This window comes from Panulirus ornatus, chromosome 46, assembly GCF_036320965.1.
Source record: "Panulirus ornatus isolate Po-2019 chromosome 46, ASM3632096v1, whole genome shotgun sequence".
NCBI classification, from domain to species: domain Eukaryota; kingdom Metazoa; phylum Arthropoda; class Malacostraca; order Decapoda; family Palinuridae; genus Panulirus; species Panulirus ornatus.
The window spans coordinates 34,119,706-34,139,665 of record NC_092269.1 but is presented as its reverse complement, the minus strand read 5'-3'; the positions used below and the strand labels follow the sequence as shown (position 1 = coordinate 34,139,665).

At 48.4% G+C, this 19,960-nt stretch overlaps 1 protein-coding gene across 16 annotated transcripts in view; it reads right to left on the bottom strand.

Moving 5' to 3' along the window:
- LOC139763209 (uncharacterized) overlaps positions 1-19,960 on the bottom strand; it is a 708,912-nt gene that overhangs the window by 94,046 nt on the left and 594,906 nt on the right. For all 16 annotated transcript variants that reach the window (XM_071688990.1, XM_071688991.1, XM_071688992.1 and 13 more), the window contains one exon: positions 1,579-1,676. In XM_071688990.1, the coding sequence (XP_071545091.1) occupies positions 1,579-1,676 (98 nt within the window). The remainder of the gene's footprint in view (positions 1-1,578; positions 1,677-19,960) is intronic.

The window sequence follows — 19,960 nt, the reverse complement described above, 5'->3', positions numbered from 1 at the left end:
TAAGTGTTGGGGGGTGTGTGTAGAAGTGCTGGATCCCCCTTCCCCCACATCACTACGACCATCGCCCAGCTACCACTATCATCACTATACCATCGCCCAGCTACGACTATCATCACTATACCAAGACCATCATCATCACTACACACACACCATCCCAACCCAAGTCATCAGCATCCTCATGCATCACCACCACTACTACCCACACACACCAGCGCCACACCATACCCACCTATCGCACCGTCCCTACCCTACACTCGCACACACACACACACACGACTATCATCACTATAGCGCCACCATCATCATCACTACACTCCCACACACACACACACACACCATCCTCAGCGAAGTCATGAACATCCTCATGTACCACCACTGCCTCACACACCAGCGCCACACCATACCCACCCTTCGCACCGTCCCTACCCTCCCACACTCGCACACACACCAGGAGCAGCAGCCACTACCAGGCAGCCTCCTCACTACCACCAACCCACAGAGCAGCACGGAAGCCGCCGCCCCCCCTCGTCCATTCCCACGTTTAGAACCCGTCTTGCTCAGAGGCATTTTGTGTCACTTTTTGCAACCGGGGGTGTTCAACATCTGCATTGACCAGCTTCTGGGAGTGTCTGGGGGTCTGCTCAATGTGTTTATACAGCTCACAGTCCTTCCTCCCTGGCTGTGCCTCTCTCTCTCTCTCTCTCTCTCTCTCTCTCTCTCTCTCTCTCTCTCCTACGCACATGTCCGCTTGCCTGGTCACGACCGATTCCTCCGTCTTTATGAGATCCCGACCACCACTCCGACGAAGGAGATGATCCCACACCTCATGAATGCCTCACTTCCCCCCTCACGTCAGGATCGACTCATGACCAACCCCTCACTTCCACCCTCCCTCGCCACCATGCCGTAAATACCTCATCACATCGTTGCTAACTCGTTAAATATTGGGTTAATGAAGACGGCTCGATGCATAAAACCAACCCGGCGAACCCACTGGGAAGAGGAGGAGGAGAGGGAGGGAAAAGAAGACAGCGCAACCCTGGGGGGTAACCGGGGATGATGATTAACTCTGGCGTCAACATCTAACAAGGCTGGACCCTGGGGGGCAAGACAGTGTTAATGCGGCCGGCAGTCATTCCGGCCGGTCCACAAGGCCCACATTCATAACTCGCACCGCGGAACATCAGCATGACAAGAAGTGTTCCACTTTGCGAAGGATCTGTTTTCCCCCTCCCCTGGAGCTTTTGTACAATCACCAGACCATACTGTGTGTGTGTGTGTGTGTGTGTGTGTGCTCTCGCTGGGGAAATATCCTTCGAAAAACCGAGAGACGTGCATAGTGTACGGAGGCTTACTGTAGCAATGGATAGTCCTCCAACTCCCATGATCTCAAAATCCAGTCTCAGAACTCAAGATCAACCACAGCTCATAATTCTCCTAAGTAAACACACGTACCACAAAGTCAACATATTTACTTAAAGACTTGTATATATAGAACAAAAACAGTGCCTTAAAAACTTGATGCACGACGTCCAAAAGTATACCATAAAGACTCAAAAATAAAATCCCGATACTCACACTGGACGGCATATGAGCCCAGTTCGGCAGCTAGCTCCTGGGAGATTGGAAGACGCCCCTGGAGAATGTCTTGCTTCACCTGCAGGAAGAACTGGTACCTGAAGAAGGAGGAGGAGGAGGGAAATTATTTCTTTTCAAGGGCGTGTTCAGTGCCAATCACAACAAAAAAAAAACTACTTTATCGATTAACTTATATCAAAGTATTTAGTTAAAGAAAAAAAATCTAAATTCATATACCTACCAACAACATCTCCATTCCCAATTTCCGTGTGGCCCATTAACTAACACTGACCCAGACTTGACAATTACACCAATTTTCTCAAAAGACAGTTGTCTGAATAGGCATAACCCAGTTACAGTTTAAGTAAGATGGAACGCTGTATCGTTCCTCCTTCATACAAATAACAAAGTAACGCAAACGTTACACGAAAATAGCAGATTCCTCGCCCCTCGGTCACACGACCCTCTCATAACAATGGGGGACAAAAATCTTCCATAGTACCCCATACACATAGAAAACGAAAGATAACAACCATACGCAGAAAACGAAGGCTAAGAACCATACACAGAGAAAACGAAGGATAAGACCCATACACTTAGAAAACGAGGGGTAATTCTCATAAGTGTACACATACAAAGTACATCTGTAACACTGGGGATGAAAGATACACTGTATCCAGTGGTAGGTAGAGGCCAGCAGCAGACCACAGTGGGTATGATGTAGGATCCAATCTCGCTCTACGTTTCTCTTCTCTCGCTCTGCGTCTTGTGGTCTTCCGTGAGATATGTCACGGTAGGGGAACCCCCTGACTTTCGCCCCCTTTCAGAGCACCACTGTGGTATGCCTCCGACGGTATGAGGTCCCCAGTGTATGTAGAGGGGTACATATTCCTCCACTACCATATACTAACCTCTGTTATTAACCTTATATATATATATATATATATATATATATATATATATATATATATATATATATATATATATATATATATATATATTAGTTTTCCTAATGAAGGAACAGAGGAGGGGGCCAAGTAAGGATATTCCCTCAAAGGCTCAGTCCTCTGTTCTTAACGCTACCTCGCTAACGCGGGAAATGGCGAATAGTACGAATATATATATATATATATATATAATATGCCATCCTGTATAAACAAAAGTAGACAATCCCAAGGCAGCCAAGTCTGGCCCCGGGATAATATCGCTTGTGCTTCATCACCGCAGCTAATGATCGTACTCCATCCTGCGACGGAGCGAAACACTTCGTAACTCCTGTCGTAATGTGATCGCTCCCCCCCGATACCAGCCGCTTGCGTCAGTGGTGTTATAGATGATGATGACGATGATGAGAGAGAGAGAGAGAGAGAGAGAGAGAGAGAGAGAGAGAGAGAGAGAGAGAGAGAGAGATAATAAGATGATGATGACTGGGGTGTGGGCCTCTTGAGAGAGTGTTCGTTCATGATCACCTATTTGTACCACACGGGGAGAGAGAGAGAGAGAGAGAGAGAGAGAGAGAGAGAGAGAGAGAGAGAGAGAGAGAGAGAGAGAGACTGACTCTCTGGTGCCCCCCACCTCCCACATCTGAAGCCTCTATCAATCCATCCATCCATCCACCCACTACCTTCTCAACCTCATAACCTACACACACACACACACACACACACACACACACACAAAATAAGTCACAGAAAACGCAATGCGCCCATATCGTCTGCCCGAAGACACATACCCCTGTATGGGAGAGGCGGGCGTTCTAAAAGGCCTTCTCCACGGGTCCAACGGGTTGTGTCAAGGGGGTTGGTTCTCCGGGGTTGATTGGAAGGGGGGTGTGTGGAGGACAACGATTACCCCCCCCCCCCCTCTGCAATTATGGCCATTAACCACCTGCCTTTAGAAGGACAGGGGGGGAAGGGTGGAAGGGAGGGGGAGGCGTGGCGAAGGGAGGCGTGGGGGGTGTTGGTATCGGCTGACCATTGGTATCGGCTGACCACTCCGGACACCGATAACACACTTGCCGTCCCGCTGAATCACATATCTACGCGCCACTTGAATATCGGCCCCCCTCCCCCCAACCGGAGACCCCGAGGAAGATGCGGAGATAAACACGGAGAATCTCGCTCGCGTTTTATCCCCCCCCTCCTTCGGCAGATCTTTATCGCCACGTCCCACCCCGGTAAAATACTCCTCTGTACATGTTTCTCGCCCCGGATAATAGGGGGAGATGGGGTTGTGTGTGTCGGGGGGACACATGTTTCTCGCCCCGGATAATAGGAGGATGGGTGTGTGTGGGGGGGGGGACACATGTTTCTCGCCCCGGATAATAGGAGGATGGGTGTGTGTGTGGGGGGACATGTTTCTCGCCCCGGATAATAAGGAGTGGGAGAGAGGGAGAGGGAGAGAGGGGGGGAAGATTATCTGATCTCTGGGGGTGAGGGTGGATAATACCCACGTGAAGCAAGGGTGTCGTGGCCCGTACCAACCAACACCTGAACCCCCCCCAAAAAGGCCAAACCCCTTCGTCTCGGGTGAGTCCATAATTTTTTTTTGCAGGGGGTGGAGAGGAGCTCGCCCCGGGCGCAACTGCTCAATTTTGACCCGCCCTCCTCCTCCTCCTCATCCTCCACACCGCTTCTCTCTTGTTGACGTCCCGCCGCCAACACCGGGAGTTTACCTTCGCCCGTCACTCCGGCTCCTCTTTCGAAGCCGCCGGAGGATAGCGCGGGCTTCGCCAAGGGGCCCCCGCGATGCAAGACAGCAGCAGCCGGACGAGAGAGAGAGAGAGAGAGAGAGAGAGAGAGAGAGAGAGAGAGAGAGAGTAAGCAAACAGCCCACTGAAACGTCCTCCCTCCTCCTCCTCCTCGCCGTCCTGCCACCGGGAGCTGAGCGGTTTCGCTTACGACACGAGATGGCAACCTTACGTGGCAGGGCAAACTACTCATCCCCCCCACCTCCTCCTCCTTCAACCACCCCACCTCCCACCTCCTCCTCCACAACCACCCCACCTCCTCCTCCAACCATCCCACCTCCCTCCTCCTCCTGCCCTAAACATAACAGGCGGTCAAAACCGAAGCGGAAATACTTTACATTTTACGCCTCCTCCAGGCTATACACCGCGGTAGTGGGTGCATCGAAAATGCGCCGCGTCCAGACCTCTACGAGAGTCCGCCTGCGTCCATCGCCTGCCACAGCTGCTCTCTCTCTCTCTCTCTCTCTCTCTCTCTCTCTCTCTCTCTCTCTCTCTCTCTCTCTCTCTGTCGCCCAGGACGACGGTCCTCCTCGTCGTTGACACAACACGACCCGTCTGACGCTGGTGTGACGACCTCCCCGACGTCCTCCTCGCCTGACGCTAGGCAGCCAGGAGCTCCCTGACGGAGGCATCCCTTCCTACCCCCCCACCTGACGCCCTGACGCTCCCCCGACCCAGACGACGTCACTGCCACACGCAAACGACGACTTTCCCCCCAACAGGAAGATAGACGACTTTCCCGGCCTAAAAGACGACTTGCTTGACCTAGACGACCCACTGGAACGCCCATCTAGCCCAAACGACCTCCTGAAACGAAGACAACGACCCTCCGACACACACATTCATAACCATCCATGCGCAGACGACTTGGCTGACGATGTAAACAACGCCTCTCCCTCTGTCCCCACCCTCCTGACGCAGACGACGACCTCCTTCCCCACCCTCCCTTGACGAACAACGACGCAGACGACGACTCTTGTCCCAGACGACCACCACGACCACCGGACCCCTTCTGGAGACCTTTCCCATCCATGTGCAGACGACTTGGCTGACGATGTACACAACGCCTCTCCCTCTGTCCCAACCCTCCTGACGCAGACGACCTCCTCCCCCACCCTCCCTTGACGAACAACGACGCAGACGAAGACTCTTTTCTCCCAGACGACCACGACCACCACCTGGCCCCTTCTGGAGACCTACCCGTGCAGGAAACAAGTCGGGAGCGCGGCGGAGGGCGGGCGTCCGAAAGGTCAACTTTGTTAGTGGCTACCTGGCCTGGTGACCACGCCCTTCACTGACCACCGGGGGAGGGACGGGTAGGGAGGAATGAGGAAGGGAGGCCAAAGGGAGAGCGGGGGAGAATAAGAGGTGAAAGGGAGAACACACGGGGGTAAGGAGGAAGAGAAAGCAAATGACTTGACACCGTTGGCTCTCCCATAACCTTCTCACCCTAGCACTGTGACCAGTGCTGTCACTGCTTCCATAAACTCCCCACACACACCAGCTGTGACCAGAGCTGTCACTGCTTCCATACACACTCACACCAGCTGTGACCAGAGCTGTCACTGCTTCCATAAACTCCCCACACACACCAGCTGTGACCAGTGCTGTCACTGCTTCCATACACACTCACACCAGCTGTGACCAGAGCTGTCACTGCTTCCATAAACCCCCCACACACCAGCTGTGACCAGCGCTGTCACTGCTTCCATAAACCCCCAGCGCTGTCACTGCTTCCATAAACTCCACACACACCAGCTGTGACCAGCGCTGTCACTGCTTCCATAAACTCCCAACACACACCAGCTGTGACCAGCGCTGTCACTGCTTCCATAAACCCCCCACACACCAGCTGTGACCAGCGCTGTCACTGCTTCCATAAACTCCACACACACCAGCTGTGACCAGTGCTGTCACTGCTTCCATAAACTCCCCACACACACCAGCTGTGACCAGCGCTGTCACTGCTTCCATACACACTCACACCAACTGTGACCAGCGCTGTCACTGCTTCCATAAATCCCCCACACACCAGCTGTGACCAGCGCTGTCACTGCTTCCATAAACTCCACACACACACCAGCTGTGACCAGCGCTGTCACTGCTTCCATAAACTCCCCACACACACCAGCTGTGACCAGAGCTGTCACTGCTTCCATACACACTCACACCAGCTGTGACCAGCGCTGTCACTGCTTCCATAAACTCCCCACACACACCAGCTGTGACCAGCGCTGTCACTGCTTCCATACACACTCACACCAGCTGTGACCAGCGCTGTCACTGCTTCCATAAACTCCCCACACACACCAGCTGTGACCAGCGCTGTCACTGCTTCCATAAACTCCACACACACACCAGCTGTGACCAGCGCTGTCACTGCTTCCATAAACCCCCCACACACAAGCTGTGACCAGCGTTGTAACTCCTTCCATAAACTCCACACACACACCAGCTGTGACCAGAGCTGCCACTGCTTCCATACACACTCACACCAGCTGTGACCAGCGCTGTCACTGCTTCCATAAACCCCCCACACACAAGCTGTGACCAGCGCTGTCACTGCTTCCATAACCCCCCCACACACACACCAGCTGTGACCAGAGCTGCCACTGCTTCCATACACACTCACACCAGCTGTGACCAGCGCTGTCACTGCTTCCATAAACTCCCCACACACACCAGCTGTAACCAGAGCTGTCACTGCTTCCATACACACTCACACCAGCTGTGACCAGCGCTGTCACTGCTTCCATAAACTCCCAACACACCAGCTGTGACCAGAGCTGTCACTGCTTCCATACACACTCACACCAGCTGTGACCAGCGCTGTCACTGCTTCCATACACACTCACACCAACTGTGACCAGAGCTGTCACTGCTTCCATAAACTCCCCCCACACACCAGCTGTGACCAGAGCTGTCACTGCTTCCATAAACCCCCCACACACCAGCTGTGACCAGAGCTGTCACTGCTTCCATAAACTCCACACACACACCAGCTGTGACCAGCGCTGTCACTGCTTCCATAAACTCCCAACACACCAGCTGTGACCAGAGCTGTCACTGCTTCCATACACACTCACACCAGCTGTGACCAGCGCTGTCACTGCTTCCATACACACTCACACCAACTGTGACCAGAGCTGTCACTGCTTCCATAAACTCCACACACACACCAGCTGTGACCAGAGCTGTCACTGCTTCCATACACACTCACACCAGCTGTGACCAGCGCTGTCACTGCTTCCATAAATCCCTCCCACCCACTCGTTCTAAGACCAGCGCTGTCACTGCTCTCGTAAAGTGGCTCCCGTGAGCGGACCCAGCCTTACAAGGAGGGCCCGCACCACACATGGCCGACTCGTTAACACCGCCGGTCGTCAACACGGACCATACGGGGCGCTGCAGTCGCCGGCCCAACACAGACCACCTTTTCGGACCTCCATCCATCCCCCACCCCCAGCTTCTCGAGCGCCCTCATTAGAAAACGGGATTTTTTTTTTTTTTCGGACGGTAATGACACAGGGGGAACTGCGCCCAACACCCGTTAACGATCGTTAAGCATCGACATTACACGTCCTACCACATCTACTAACGACGTCGAACATACACACATAAACAAAACCTGAAAAGTTCGTTCGTGAACTAGTTTTTTTCTTTTTTTTCTCGGGCATCGAGAGGGCGCTAGTATAGAAAACAGGCGAATCAGGGTAACTCAAGCAATTAGCTATACTCCACATCACGTCGTCCCCTTCAAACGCGTAATTACGTCACGACGTTAAAGACGAGAGAGATATCCATGAACGCAGCGAAGTACCGGCCGGGTTCAGAGAGAGGGGCGCGCCGCGTCGCCCCCCCCCACCGAACACTTCTCCAGTGTTGACACACGGTAAATCTTTGCGTAATGAAGAGTTCTACGAGAAAAGTCGGGCTGTCGCCAACTGCGTGCAACTCAAACACGTCCGCGAGCAAAAGGATGTTCCTCCGCACGTCTGTAAAAGATCGGGGGAGCAGACTGACGAAGGCACTGGGCAAACTAGGACGTAGGAGGACCCAGGAGAGGGTATGACATAGGAGGGTTTATCCTCCCTAGGACCCAGGAGAGATACCCTCCCTAAGGTCCAAGGAAGGATATGTTCTCCCTCTGACCCTGGAGGAATACGCTCCCTCTAGGACGCAAGAGGGAAACTGTCCATTAGGAGATTCAAGGAGAGTGCCCTTCTTCAGGATCACGAGAGAAGAGGGTACTCTCCCTTGCAGAGCCACGAGGGCGTAGGCCTCGTCAAGGATAGGAGGGAGGTAAGCGGCCAGGGAGGAAACAGGGAGATCCCAGGGGGACGAGTAAGAAGGTTAGGGAGGAATGTTCCAAGGGTCAAAGAATAGGTAAGGAGCTGGGAAGGACAATACCTGGGGATAGGTACGGAGCACGGAGTGTGGGTACCAGGGAGAGTTAGGATACCTAGGCCAGGTAGATGGATACCTAGGCCAGGTAGATGGATACCAGGGACTAAAGAAGAGATGGGGAGCAAACAGGAAGATACAAAGAGGGGGAGGTGGAGCGGGTGAGGTCAGACAGCGCCAGGAAGGGAGGTTCGAAGGACAGATCGGTGGGAGGGGGGGGGGGAGCGACGATCGGAAGGTCCGAGGGACCAGGCACGAGAGACCATGTAGGAAAGACCACAAGGGACCCGCCTGGGGGAGGGCGGCAGAAGGGGACGACGAAGGCTGGGGCGAAAGGCGGTAAGCCAAGCCACGACCCCTCACAGTACGGGGATGTGGAGTCCCGGAGAACCAGGAGGCCCTCGGGAACCAGGTAGGATCGCCCCTTTGTACCAGGCTCGTGGGGGGGGGGGAGGTCCTTCTGACCATCACGTGACCTCTACCCCCTTACCTCCTCCTCCAGCCCACCCCACCACACACCCCCCTCTCACACTTCGGCCTCTTACAGTCTGACCAACTAAAGAAATCTAAGGGAGAGGAGACATTTGCATTACTAATGACCAGGTGATGGGGGAGGTGAGGTGGTCCCGGAGGGGTGGGAACATGCCAAGCGAGAGGAAGGGAGTGAGGGAAGGAGGTGGCGGTGGCGCGGGGCGCCCCGCGCCCCCCGGCATGTGGACGACTAATGTGGGTCAGGGCATGCCACGCTTCGAGCCCCAGCGACCCAGTTCACACACACACACACACAGAGCCACAAACACGCCGTGTTACCGAAGGGCGTGGGCATGGGCGTGGGCGCGCGGTGCCAGGGAGTGGCCGAGTAGATCCCTCCCTTGGCCAGGTTCCAGGGAGATGACGAGGTCTCATGGTCAGCATCCTAGTCGACTGATGCCCAGGGCGGACATCAACGTGTAACACATACGTCCGAGTTACGCTGGCAGGATGATAACGTTTGTGTTGGCAGGATGATAACGTTTGTGTTGGCAGGATGATAACGTTTGTGTTGGCAGGATGATAACGTTTGTGTTGGCAGGATGATAACGTTTGTGTTGGCAGGATGATAACGTTTGTGTTGGCAGGATGATAACGTTTGTGTTGGCAGGATGATAACGTTTGTGTTGGCAGGATGATAACGTTTGTGTTGGCAGGATGATAACGTTTGTGTTGGCAGGATGATAACGTTTGTGTTGGCAGGATGATAACGTTTGTGTTGGCAGGATGATAACGTTTGTGTTGGAAGGATGATAACGTTTGTGTTGGCAGGATGATAACGTTTGTGTTGGAAGGATGATAACGTTTGTGTTGGCAGGATGATAACGTTTGTGTTGGCAGGATGATAACGTTTGTGTTGGCAGGATGATAACGTTTGTGTTGGCAGGATGATAAATGCCTGCTGTATCGTTGTATGATAATAATGCTCATCTCTGCATAATAATGCTCATCAATGCTTATCATTATATAATAATGCTCATCAGCGTATAATGTTAATTATATAATAATGCTCATCAATGCTTATTATATAATAATGTTCATCAATGTTTATCATTATATAATAATACTCATCAATGTATAATGCTTATTATCATATAATAATGCGCATTAATGCTTATCATTATATAATAATTCTCATCAATGTATAATGCTTATTATCATATAATAATGCGCATTAATGCTTATCATTATATAATAATGCGCATTAATGCTTATCATTATATAATAATGCTCATCAATGCTTATCATCATATAATAATGCTCATCAATGCTTATCATCATATAATAATGCTCATCAATGCTTATCATTATATAATAATGCTCATCAATGCTTATCATTATATAATAATGCTCATCAATGCTTATCATCATATAATAATGCTCATCAATGCTTGTCATCATATAATAATGCTCATCAATGCTTATCATCATATAATAATGCTCATCAATGCTTATCATTATATAATAATGCTCATCAATGCTTATCATCATATAATAATGCTCATCAATGCTTATCATTATATAATAATGCTCATCAATGCTTATCATCATATAATAATGCTCATCAATGCTTATCATCATATAATAATGCTCATCAATGCTTATCATCATATAATAATGCTCATCAATGCTTATCATCATATAATAATGCTCATCAATGCTTATCATTATATAATAATGCTCATCAATGCTTATCATCATATAATAATGCTCATCAATGCTTATCATTATATAATAATGCTCATCAATGCTTATCATCATATAATAATGCTCATCAATGCTTATCATTATATAATAATGCTCATTAGCGTATAATGCTTGTCATTATATAATAATGCTCATCATTGTATAATGCTGTTAATCACTGCATCACACTAATGCTTATCACTGTATAACGATAACGCTTATCATTCTAATAATAATGTTTAATGTACATCAAATATGCTCGTAACTGTATATGAAACAAATGCCATGAAATACGTAGAGTCCTTCTAATCACATCATGTCATGATTGGAGGAGAAAAAAATGTTGTCAACGACAAAATATAAATGAAATGAAAACGATCTTCCTTTTTTTTTTTGTCTTTAAACGCCGCGCGTAAAGCCGCGGGCGGCGACGCCACGGGCGCAAGCGTCGCGTCGGACGCCAGGGAGGCGACCGACGCCTGCGCTCGTGGAGCCGCGGGCGGGCGGCAAAGCGCTGCCGGTGCACCCACCAGGGAACGCAGCCGCCCCAGTGGCGTAGCGTTCCAAAGACGCCGCCTACGCCTGGCGTATCCTACAATCAAGTGTGATTTCCCTTTACGTTCAGAACTCGCACATTACGATCGAGATTATCGTTCATCGGTCGGTAATTTCGCTCCGGCGGTCTGTTTACGTCCTCGGTCGGTGCTGCCATCTGTCAGCGACGATCGCCTCCATCATCTATACTTAATACAATCCTTTTTTTTTTTATTTTTTCGTACCGCCTGTCCGTCCTTGATGGGCCGAGAGAGAGAGAGAGAGAGAGAGAGAGAGAGAGAGAGAGAGAGAGAGAGAGAGAGAGAGAGAGAGAGAGAGAGAGAGGACGAGAGACTTGAAACTGAGAAGGGTAGATAGATGCAGGAACACTTAATCAATACTTCGAGCAACATCCATCGCATGAGGGTGGAGATGGAGAGGCCATATTTCACGTCTCATAATAACAATTCTCACACTCACTCTCTCAAAAAATAAATAAATAAATAAATAAATAAATCTTATCACCTCAATATTCATCATCTCAAAATCTATCATATCTATCACCTCAATATTCATCATCTCAAAATCTATCATATCTATCACCTCAATATTCATTATCTCAAAATCTATCATATCTATCACCTCAATATTCATCATCTCAAAATCTATCATTTCTCTCTCCGCTTCGTACTCGAGGCAATAGCCTTCTTCTCTCTATATAAATTCTTTTTCCTCTCGAGAAAGAATATTTCTCATCTCAATACTTCCTCAAACATCAATATTTCTTGTGGCTAAACACTACTTTGAGGGAGCAATATTTCTCTTCAAGACAGACTCAGACCCGACCTCCCAACACTCGTTCCAACAATAGTTTTTTTTTTTTTCAAACTCGTTGCCATTTCCCGCGTCATCGAGGTAGCGCCAAGAACAGAGGACTGAGCCTTTGAGGGAATATCCTCACCTGGCCCCCCTTCTCTGTCCCATCTTTTGGAAAATTAAAAACGAGAGGGGAGGATTCTATATATATATATATATATATATATATATATATATATATATATATATATATATATATATATATATGATGTGATTATTACACGAAAGTGCACTTGTAAGACCACAGACTATGACCAATTCTGACGCCCGTCGAGACACAGTGGTTCTACGAAGACGTGTAGCAGCAGTGGAGGCCCTAAGACGAAGTCCTGCAGGAGCACTGCCAGCGCTGGCTTCCCCGCCCATCCCAACTTACACACTCTTCCAAGACACGACGCGTCCTTACGCTCTTCATTACGTACACTGAGTTACCCGCACACACACACACACACACACACACACACACACACACACACATCCTCCGTCCCTTCACAACACAGTCATGACACACACACACGTACACACACATCCTCCGTCCCTTCACAACACAGTCATGACACACACACACACACACACACACACACACACACACACACTTGTCATTCCACGTATTTCTTGCACTTAACTACAGTGGAGAACGCGGGAGAAATTTCTGGCCTGCATTGGAATTTAATTAAAAAAAAATATATATATATATATATATATATTCACGTTCTCCAAATATTACAATTCTACTTAGCCCAGGGGGGAAATAATATGCTAATCACTTGCCAAATATTCATGGCATGCCTAATGTACCATAACTAGCCTATAAAGACAAAACTTACGAGATAATCCAAAGTATACGACAGTTTAAACAATCATATGCCAAACGAGACAAAAAAAAAAATAATTACGTAAAAAGCAGTGTTACCAGACATGAAGGAACTCTCCCACAGAAGCTGCCATTCAACACATGATAAGTAACCATTTAACAAATAACGTTAGAGAGAAAAGAAAAATAAAACTATTCCAGGTACATCATCTTAAAAAACAACCCCATCAACTATTCGCCAAAGCACGCCAGAGCCGCGGCAAAAAACCCGCCAAAAGTGGCGTAAACACGCCAATATTCCGCCAGTCCCCACTCCGACCCACCAGCACCCAGGCAGCTGACCAGTGACCGCCAAGCGTCGCCTGGGGGAACATCGTTCAACCCTCGCCTCCTCCTCCTCCTGGTGAACTTTGCCGGTACTGTGACCCCTCCACCAGGTCATCCGTCCCTCGACCTGCTGGAGGATGTTCCTTGACATTGCCGCCACGCACTCGCCCACACTCACTCCACCCGCCACACACTCGCCCACACTCACTCCACGACGAAGCATTTCACGCCACGCACCTCCAATTTTTCAAATACTGTCTGCTTATGCAAGCCTCACGACGCACTCCATGAAGCTCTCTCAGTGAGACGTCGACAGACAACGCACTCTTCAACATAACCTCGCTCAAGTGACAACTTTGTCTGTTTTTGGAATTTGAAAAAGAAGAAAGAAAAAAACAAAAAATAGCGGAATCTTGTTCAAATATGATTTCTTATTTAGCGAATCCATTACGCTCAATCTAACGTGTGCCATTATTTTACAAAATCCACCGAAAATCATACATTCCATTCATACAACAATCATGAGCAAAGGTTTCGTTAAAATATATATGTAAATAAGCAACAATTATTCACATTATGGCAAAATTTCGTCAAAATAAAGCCGAAATAATTTGAAAATAAAATACATTATATATATATATATATATATATATATATATATATATATATATATATATATATATATATATATATATATATGACTTTTCGTTTCGTTCGTTAAGGGTTTAATGTCCAGCTGGAATTACGTTCAATTCCTTGAGTACGACGGGTAAGACGTGACCTCTGACCGCACCTGGCCAGGCCATGATACACAAGGGTCGTCCCATCGTGTCCCAGGGTTGTATAACACTTGTGTTCTGTGGGGGGGGGGGTCGTCGTCGTGGGCCTATACAAGTCGTAGCAGCATCGTTAAAGGTCGTACCGCTAACCACAAGGGGGGGTTCGGGATCGTAACGCTCGCGCAGGGGGCGCGCGGGGGGGTCGTCGTGCCGTCGAACCCTTAGGTCTGGGTTATGTATGGTGAAAGCTTGCTCAACACATCATCACCTGGGTCGACCCACCCTCGAATGCCCCGGCTGCCGTGGCCTGAGGTGGTGAGGGGGGAAGTCGTACTTTCATCACCGGTCGTTTCAAGGAGCTCCACCCCTTCCCCCCCCCAACCGTTATAACCACCCCCCTCTTCCTCCTTCATCTCCCCACCACACCCACACACACACACACCTTCCACCTCGGGTGGAACGGATAACTGAAATGGTCGACACTCTCTCGAAAGGAGTTCAAATATGAAAGGAAGGTGGTGCGGGTTGGGTAGGGTTTGCTCATTCAACAGTACAGATGGCAGAAGGCAAGACTAATAACCAGCGAATACTTACAACTATACTATACTTTTTTAAGTAGTCAGGGCTAGCACGTGTACGTAGACCATACGAGAATTCGTCTTTCAGCAGAGAAGAGAGAGAGAGAGAGAGAGAGAGAGAGAGAGAGAGAGAGAGAGAGAGAGAGAGAGAGAGAGAGAGAGACGGAAAACAAGGAGCAAGCCAAACACACACACACACACGATCCTTTTTGATAGTCTGTCGCCCGCCAACGACCACACACACTACCCAACGCTCTCGTGATCTAGCGATTCGACTCCTCTCTCTCTCTCTCTCTCTCTCTCTCTCTCTCTCTCTCTCTCTCTCTCTCTCTCTCTATCTATCTATCTATCTATCTCAACGCGAATCATCCCCAACCTGGTCCCGGAGAATCAAATCTTCGAAGGTTCAGCCCGAGGTACACTAGGAAAGTCTCGCAACATGCATTCATTTACCTTTATATATATCCCATCCCTCCACCCCGGTAGCCGTCGATAACCCATGTTACCGGGCCCTGGCGAGCTCAGAACACCCCACACTCCCCCCAAGCGACCAGGAAAATGTCTGCGAGGTCCAATGCCGGAGCCGGTTGTGGGGGAGGGGCGGTAGTGGGTGGGAGAAAGGTTATGACGACTGGCTTCAACCTGGTAGGTTGTAACTCACACCCCAGACGTCTCCCTAATTACTGGTCGTGTGTTATCGAGCCCCACACACAACACACAACAGCAGCAACCAAGATATAATGATGAGCCTCTCGGAGAAAGATGAGACGTGTGTGGATTTGTACATACACATTATATATATATATATATATATATATATATATATATATATATATATATATATATATATTCCCTGGGGATAGGGGAGAAAGAATACTTCCCACGTATTCCCTGCGTGTCGTAGAAGGCGACTAAAAGGGGAGGGAGCGGGGGGCTGGAAATCTTCCCCTCTCTTTTTTTTTTTTTTTTTTTTTTTTTTTTTTTTTTCAAAACAAGGAACAGAGAAGGGGGCCAGGTGAGGATATTCCCTCCAAGGCCCAGTCCTCTGTTCTTAACGCTACCTCGCTAATGCGGGAAATGGCGAATAGTTTGAAAGAAAGATATATATATATATCACATAATACTCTCCAACAGTAAGGATTCGAACCCGGGATCTTTTGAGTTCTAGTTGGAAACGCTATATATATATATATATATATATATATATATATATATATATATATATATATATATATAGCGTTCCCAACTAGAACTCAAAAGATCCCGGGTTCGAATCCTTACTGTTGGAGAGTATTATGTGATATATATATATATATATATATATATATATATATATATATATATATATATATATATATATATATATTATTATTTTTTTTATTATATAAAAATATAGAAAAAAAATATTAAATCTTCAACAATATCTGAGCCTCATTACCCCTGAAATCTCAAAATATACATGTGACGCGCTGTAACCAACCCAAGCCGAGTGCAGGACCATAAACACCAACGTCTCAGCAAAGCACATTTGAAAATGTATGACCGTGAGGGGCGGCTGCGGCTCTCCTCCGGCTACGCTAAGAGAACCACCAGGAAAAGATGACCAGCGAACAACTGGTCCGGTACGACGATACACCGCAGCTAACAGGCAGGGAGGAGGAGGAGGAGGAGCAAAGGGGGGCCAACATGCTTCTCGCTACGATCGTCTTCACCACCATGTCGAGCGCTGGCCTAGCTCGCTCCTCGCCCTGGCCGCTGCGGTGCCCACCACTTAAATGCGGGACGACGCGCGCGAGCGCAAGACCAAACCTTCCTGGTCGATACATATGCAGGGAAAAAGTGACAACTCGTTCGCCATCTACGATGAGATGATCGAACACAACAATAATCCTGTGAGTGTCTGTGCGTCCTGGTAACCTCTGTGTCTGTGTGTCTGTCTGTGTGTGTGTGTGGAGGGAAGCTAACAGAAAACGGATTCGGCCGATGACCGACCCGTCAACAAAGACGAATGCGAACCACTTTGCCGCCCAGAGTGAGTTAGGACCCTGCAATTGGCGCTTATAAACAAAACACCGGTGAACAGTTGATGAGACCAGCTTTCAGAAGAACTCGCTTATAATACACGACGAGAGAGATAAAAAAAAAAAGACTCAAACGACGGCGATCAATGTAATTAATTGCTTCATCTTAAAACTGTGCAATTTGGCGTCGGGCAACGGAAACAATCACCCCGCCAGGGTCACCAAACTCGTTTTCTAAACGTGCCGATTTTCGTTCATAATTAAGATTATCTTAATCGCCCTGGTAAAAAAAAAAGGGGATGGGGAGGGGGGTCACTTAAGTGCGAACCCTTTACGTGATAAGTATTCATTTGAAGTTAACTTCAGCGTCCCTAAACCGCTTAGATCCCTTAATTTTCTCATACTTAAAATGATCTAAAAATCGAACCCTGAGTTTCAAGTTTCCCTCATTGCATTGCTCCTGCAGCACATGTTCCTATGACGAATATGTGACAAATTATCCTCAAAAAGCCTATGTTGTATTTTCAAGCTTGCTTCGCCCCCATCCCCCCTGTGCTCTCTATGACCCGACCAGACCCTCCCCTCCCTTAAATAACCTTAAACTAGAAGCTTTAACCTGCAATATACCCTTCACCCTTACCGTAAAATTAGCTTCACATTTTTCAGTGCGATGAAGGATAAAGCAGTGTGTGAGTGGCTACGGAGGAGGAGGAGGAGTGGAGTGCGTCATAATGTGTATCTGGGCTGATTGCAGAGCCGATACCAGTACACACACCCCGCGCGCGTCGGGGGTGAGGCGCTGTTATGGACGATCGAATCACCAGTAGTCTTGAGAAGATCGTCCTTGATAAACCTCACCCGTACAGAACCGGATCTACAATAATACTGGGGAAAATGCACCGCTCGCCCACCATCCTCTCTCTCTCCCTCTCTCATCCCTTGGGCCTCATACAATTCACGCTTTCGCCTACGTCTTCCAGGATCTTTGCAGCCCTTACTCTGTGGTCGTCTGTGACAGCATCAACTGTATGACAATATCTTTATGTAGAGTAATTAACCATGTTATATATTACGTCTACACACGACGCTATCCCACGAGTACAATAACAGTGTCATTGCGTACGATAACACCCACCCACACCCTTCCCTCCCCCTCAACCCGAGTACGATAACAACCAACCACGACTACGATAACAAACCGCCGCATACGGTAACCTAGCCTAAAAAAAAACCCTCGCCTGCGCGGTTGAAGCTGGCAGACAACCCCACCCACCCACACACACACCAGTCCAGTAGGGGCTTAACAAAAAGCGAGGCTGCGCGTACATAACACGAGCGGGCGGTCGGCTCAGAGGGTGTTGTCCCCCATCAGGGGGTTCCTGAGGAGGAGCATAGAACGGCTCCTGTGCCAAACCTCCTCTGACGACATCGAGAGAGAGAGAGAGAGAGAGAGAGAGAGAGAGAGAGAGAGAGAGAGAGAGAGAGAGAGAGAGAGAGAGAGAGGGGCGGTCTTCGAAGACATGATGACCCTCCGTAACGGAGGTCCAGCGAAACGACGAACGCTCCTTACCTACTACAATCATGGAACATTATTTTTTTTTTTTTTTTCGAAAACTATAACTCGACCCTCCCACGTCCCGTTTTCTTCCATCCCGGTACCGCACGCACCTCGTCAGGCAAACATAGCTCATGTATTTTCTCACATCGTCTACTCTCCAGAATCCACGGGGGCCCTCCATCTACCCCTCAATCTACCCCTTAACTACTCTTCTACTCTACTGGGATGATCATCTACACACGGGCGAACACTGCCCTTCCTTCCCCTTCTTCGGGAGGGAAGAATTCAATTCCAAATCTTGTTCTCGAATAGAAAATGGGGCGCCTGCATTACCACAGTGGCGCCAATTTTCAATCGACTTTGTCCATCAAGGAATAACCAACCAGATGCTTTCATTAGTCTCAAAGGTTAGCTAGCCGTATTAATCCATTCTCTCAACCTATAATAATCCTTTCTCTCCCCCTATATTAATCCTTTCTATCTAGCAGCCTTATTAATCCTTTCTCTCAATCCTATATCAGTCCTTTCTCTCACCCTATATCGATCCTTTCTCTTAACCCATATTAATAATTTTTCTCAGCCTATATCAATCATTTTTCTCAGCCTATATTAATCATTTCTCTCAGCCTATATTAATCCTTTCTTTTCACCTATATTAATCCTTTCTATCTCTCAGCCTAGATTAATCCTTTCTCTTAACCAATATTAATCCTTTCTCTCAATCCTATATCAATCCTTTCACCCTATATTAATCCTTTCTATCTCAGCCTAGATTAATCCTTTCTCTTAACCTATATCAATCATTTCTCTCACCCTATGTTAATCCTTTCTTTTAACCTATATTAATCCTTTCTCTTAACCTATATCAATCATTTCTCTCAGCCTACATCAATCCTTTCTCTCAGCCTATATCAATCCTTTCTCTCAGCCAAGCAGCATTATTAATCACAACATCTCATAATCGACAACCCCAAGACTGTGTAACATTCTTTATCTTATAATCATAACTCAATTCCAAAATACCCCAACACAATGTCGTATTGTGGTTTTAAGTCTGGTTATGGTAATGTTGTTACGTCTTTTCTGGCCCTTTAAGGATGGTATTCTGCATGGGTTGGAGGAGGATGGTGTTGGAGACGACGATGATGGGGGACGGGAGGAAGGATGGTGTTGGAGACGACGATGATGGGGGCCGAGAGGACTGTGTTGGAGACGATGACGAGGGGGGACGGGAAGAAGGATGGTGTTGGAGACGATAATAGTGGAGGACGGATAGTGTTGGAGACGATGATGAGGGGGAAGGGAAGAAGGATGGTGTTGGAGACAATGAGAGTGGAGGACGGGAGGAGGGATAGTGTTGGAGACGATGATGGTGAAGGACGGGAGGAGGAATAGTGTTGGAGGCGATAATGGTGAAGGACGGGAGGAGGAATAGTGTTGGAGACGATGAGAGTGAAGGACGGGAGGAGGAATAGTGTCGGAGGCGATGATGGTGAAGGACGGGAGGAGGAATAGTGTCGGAGAC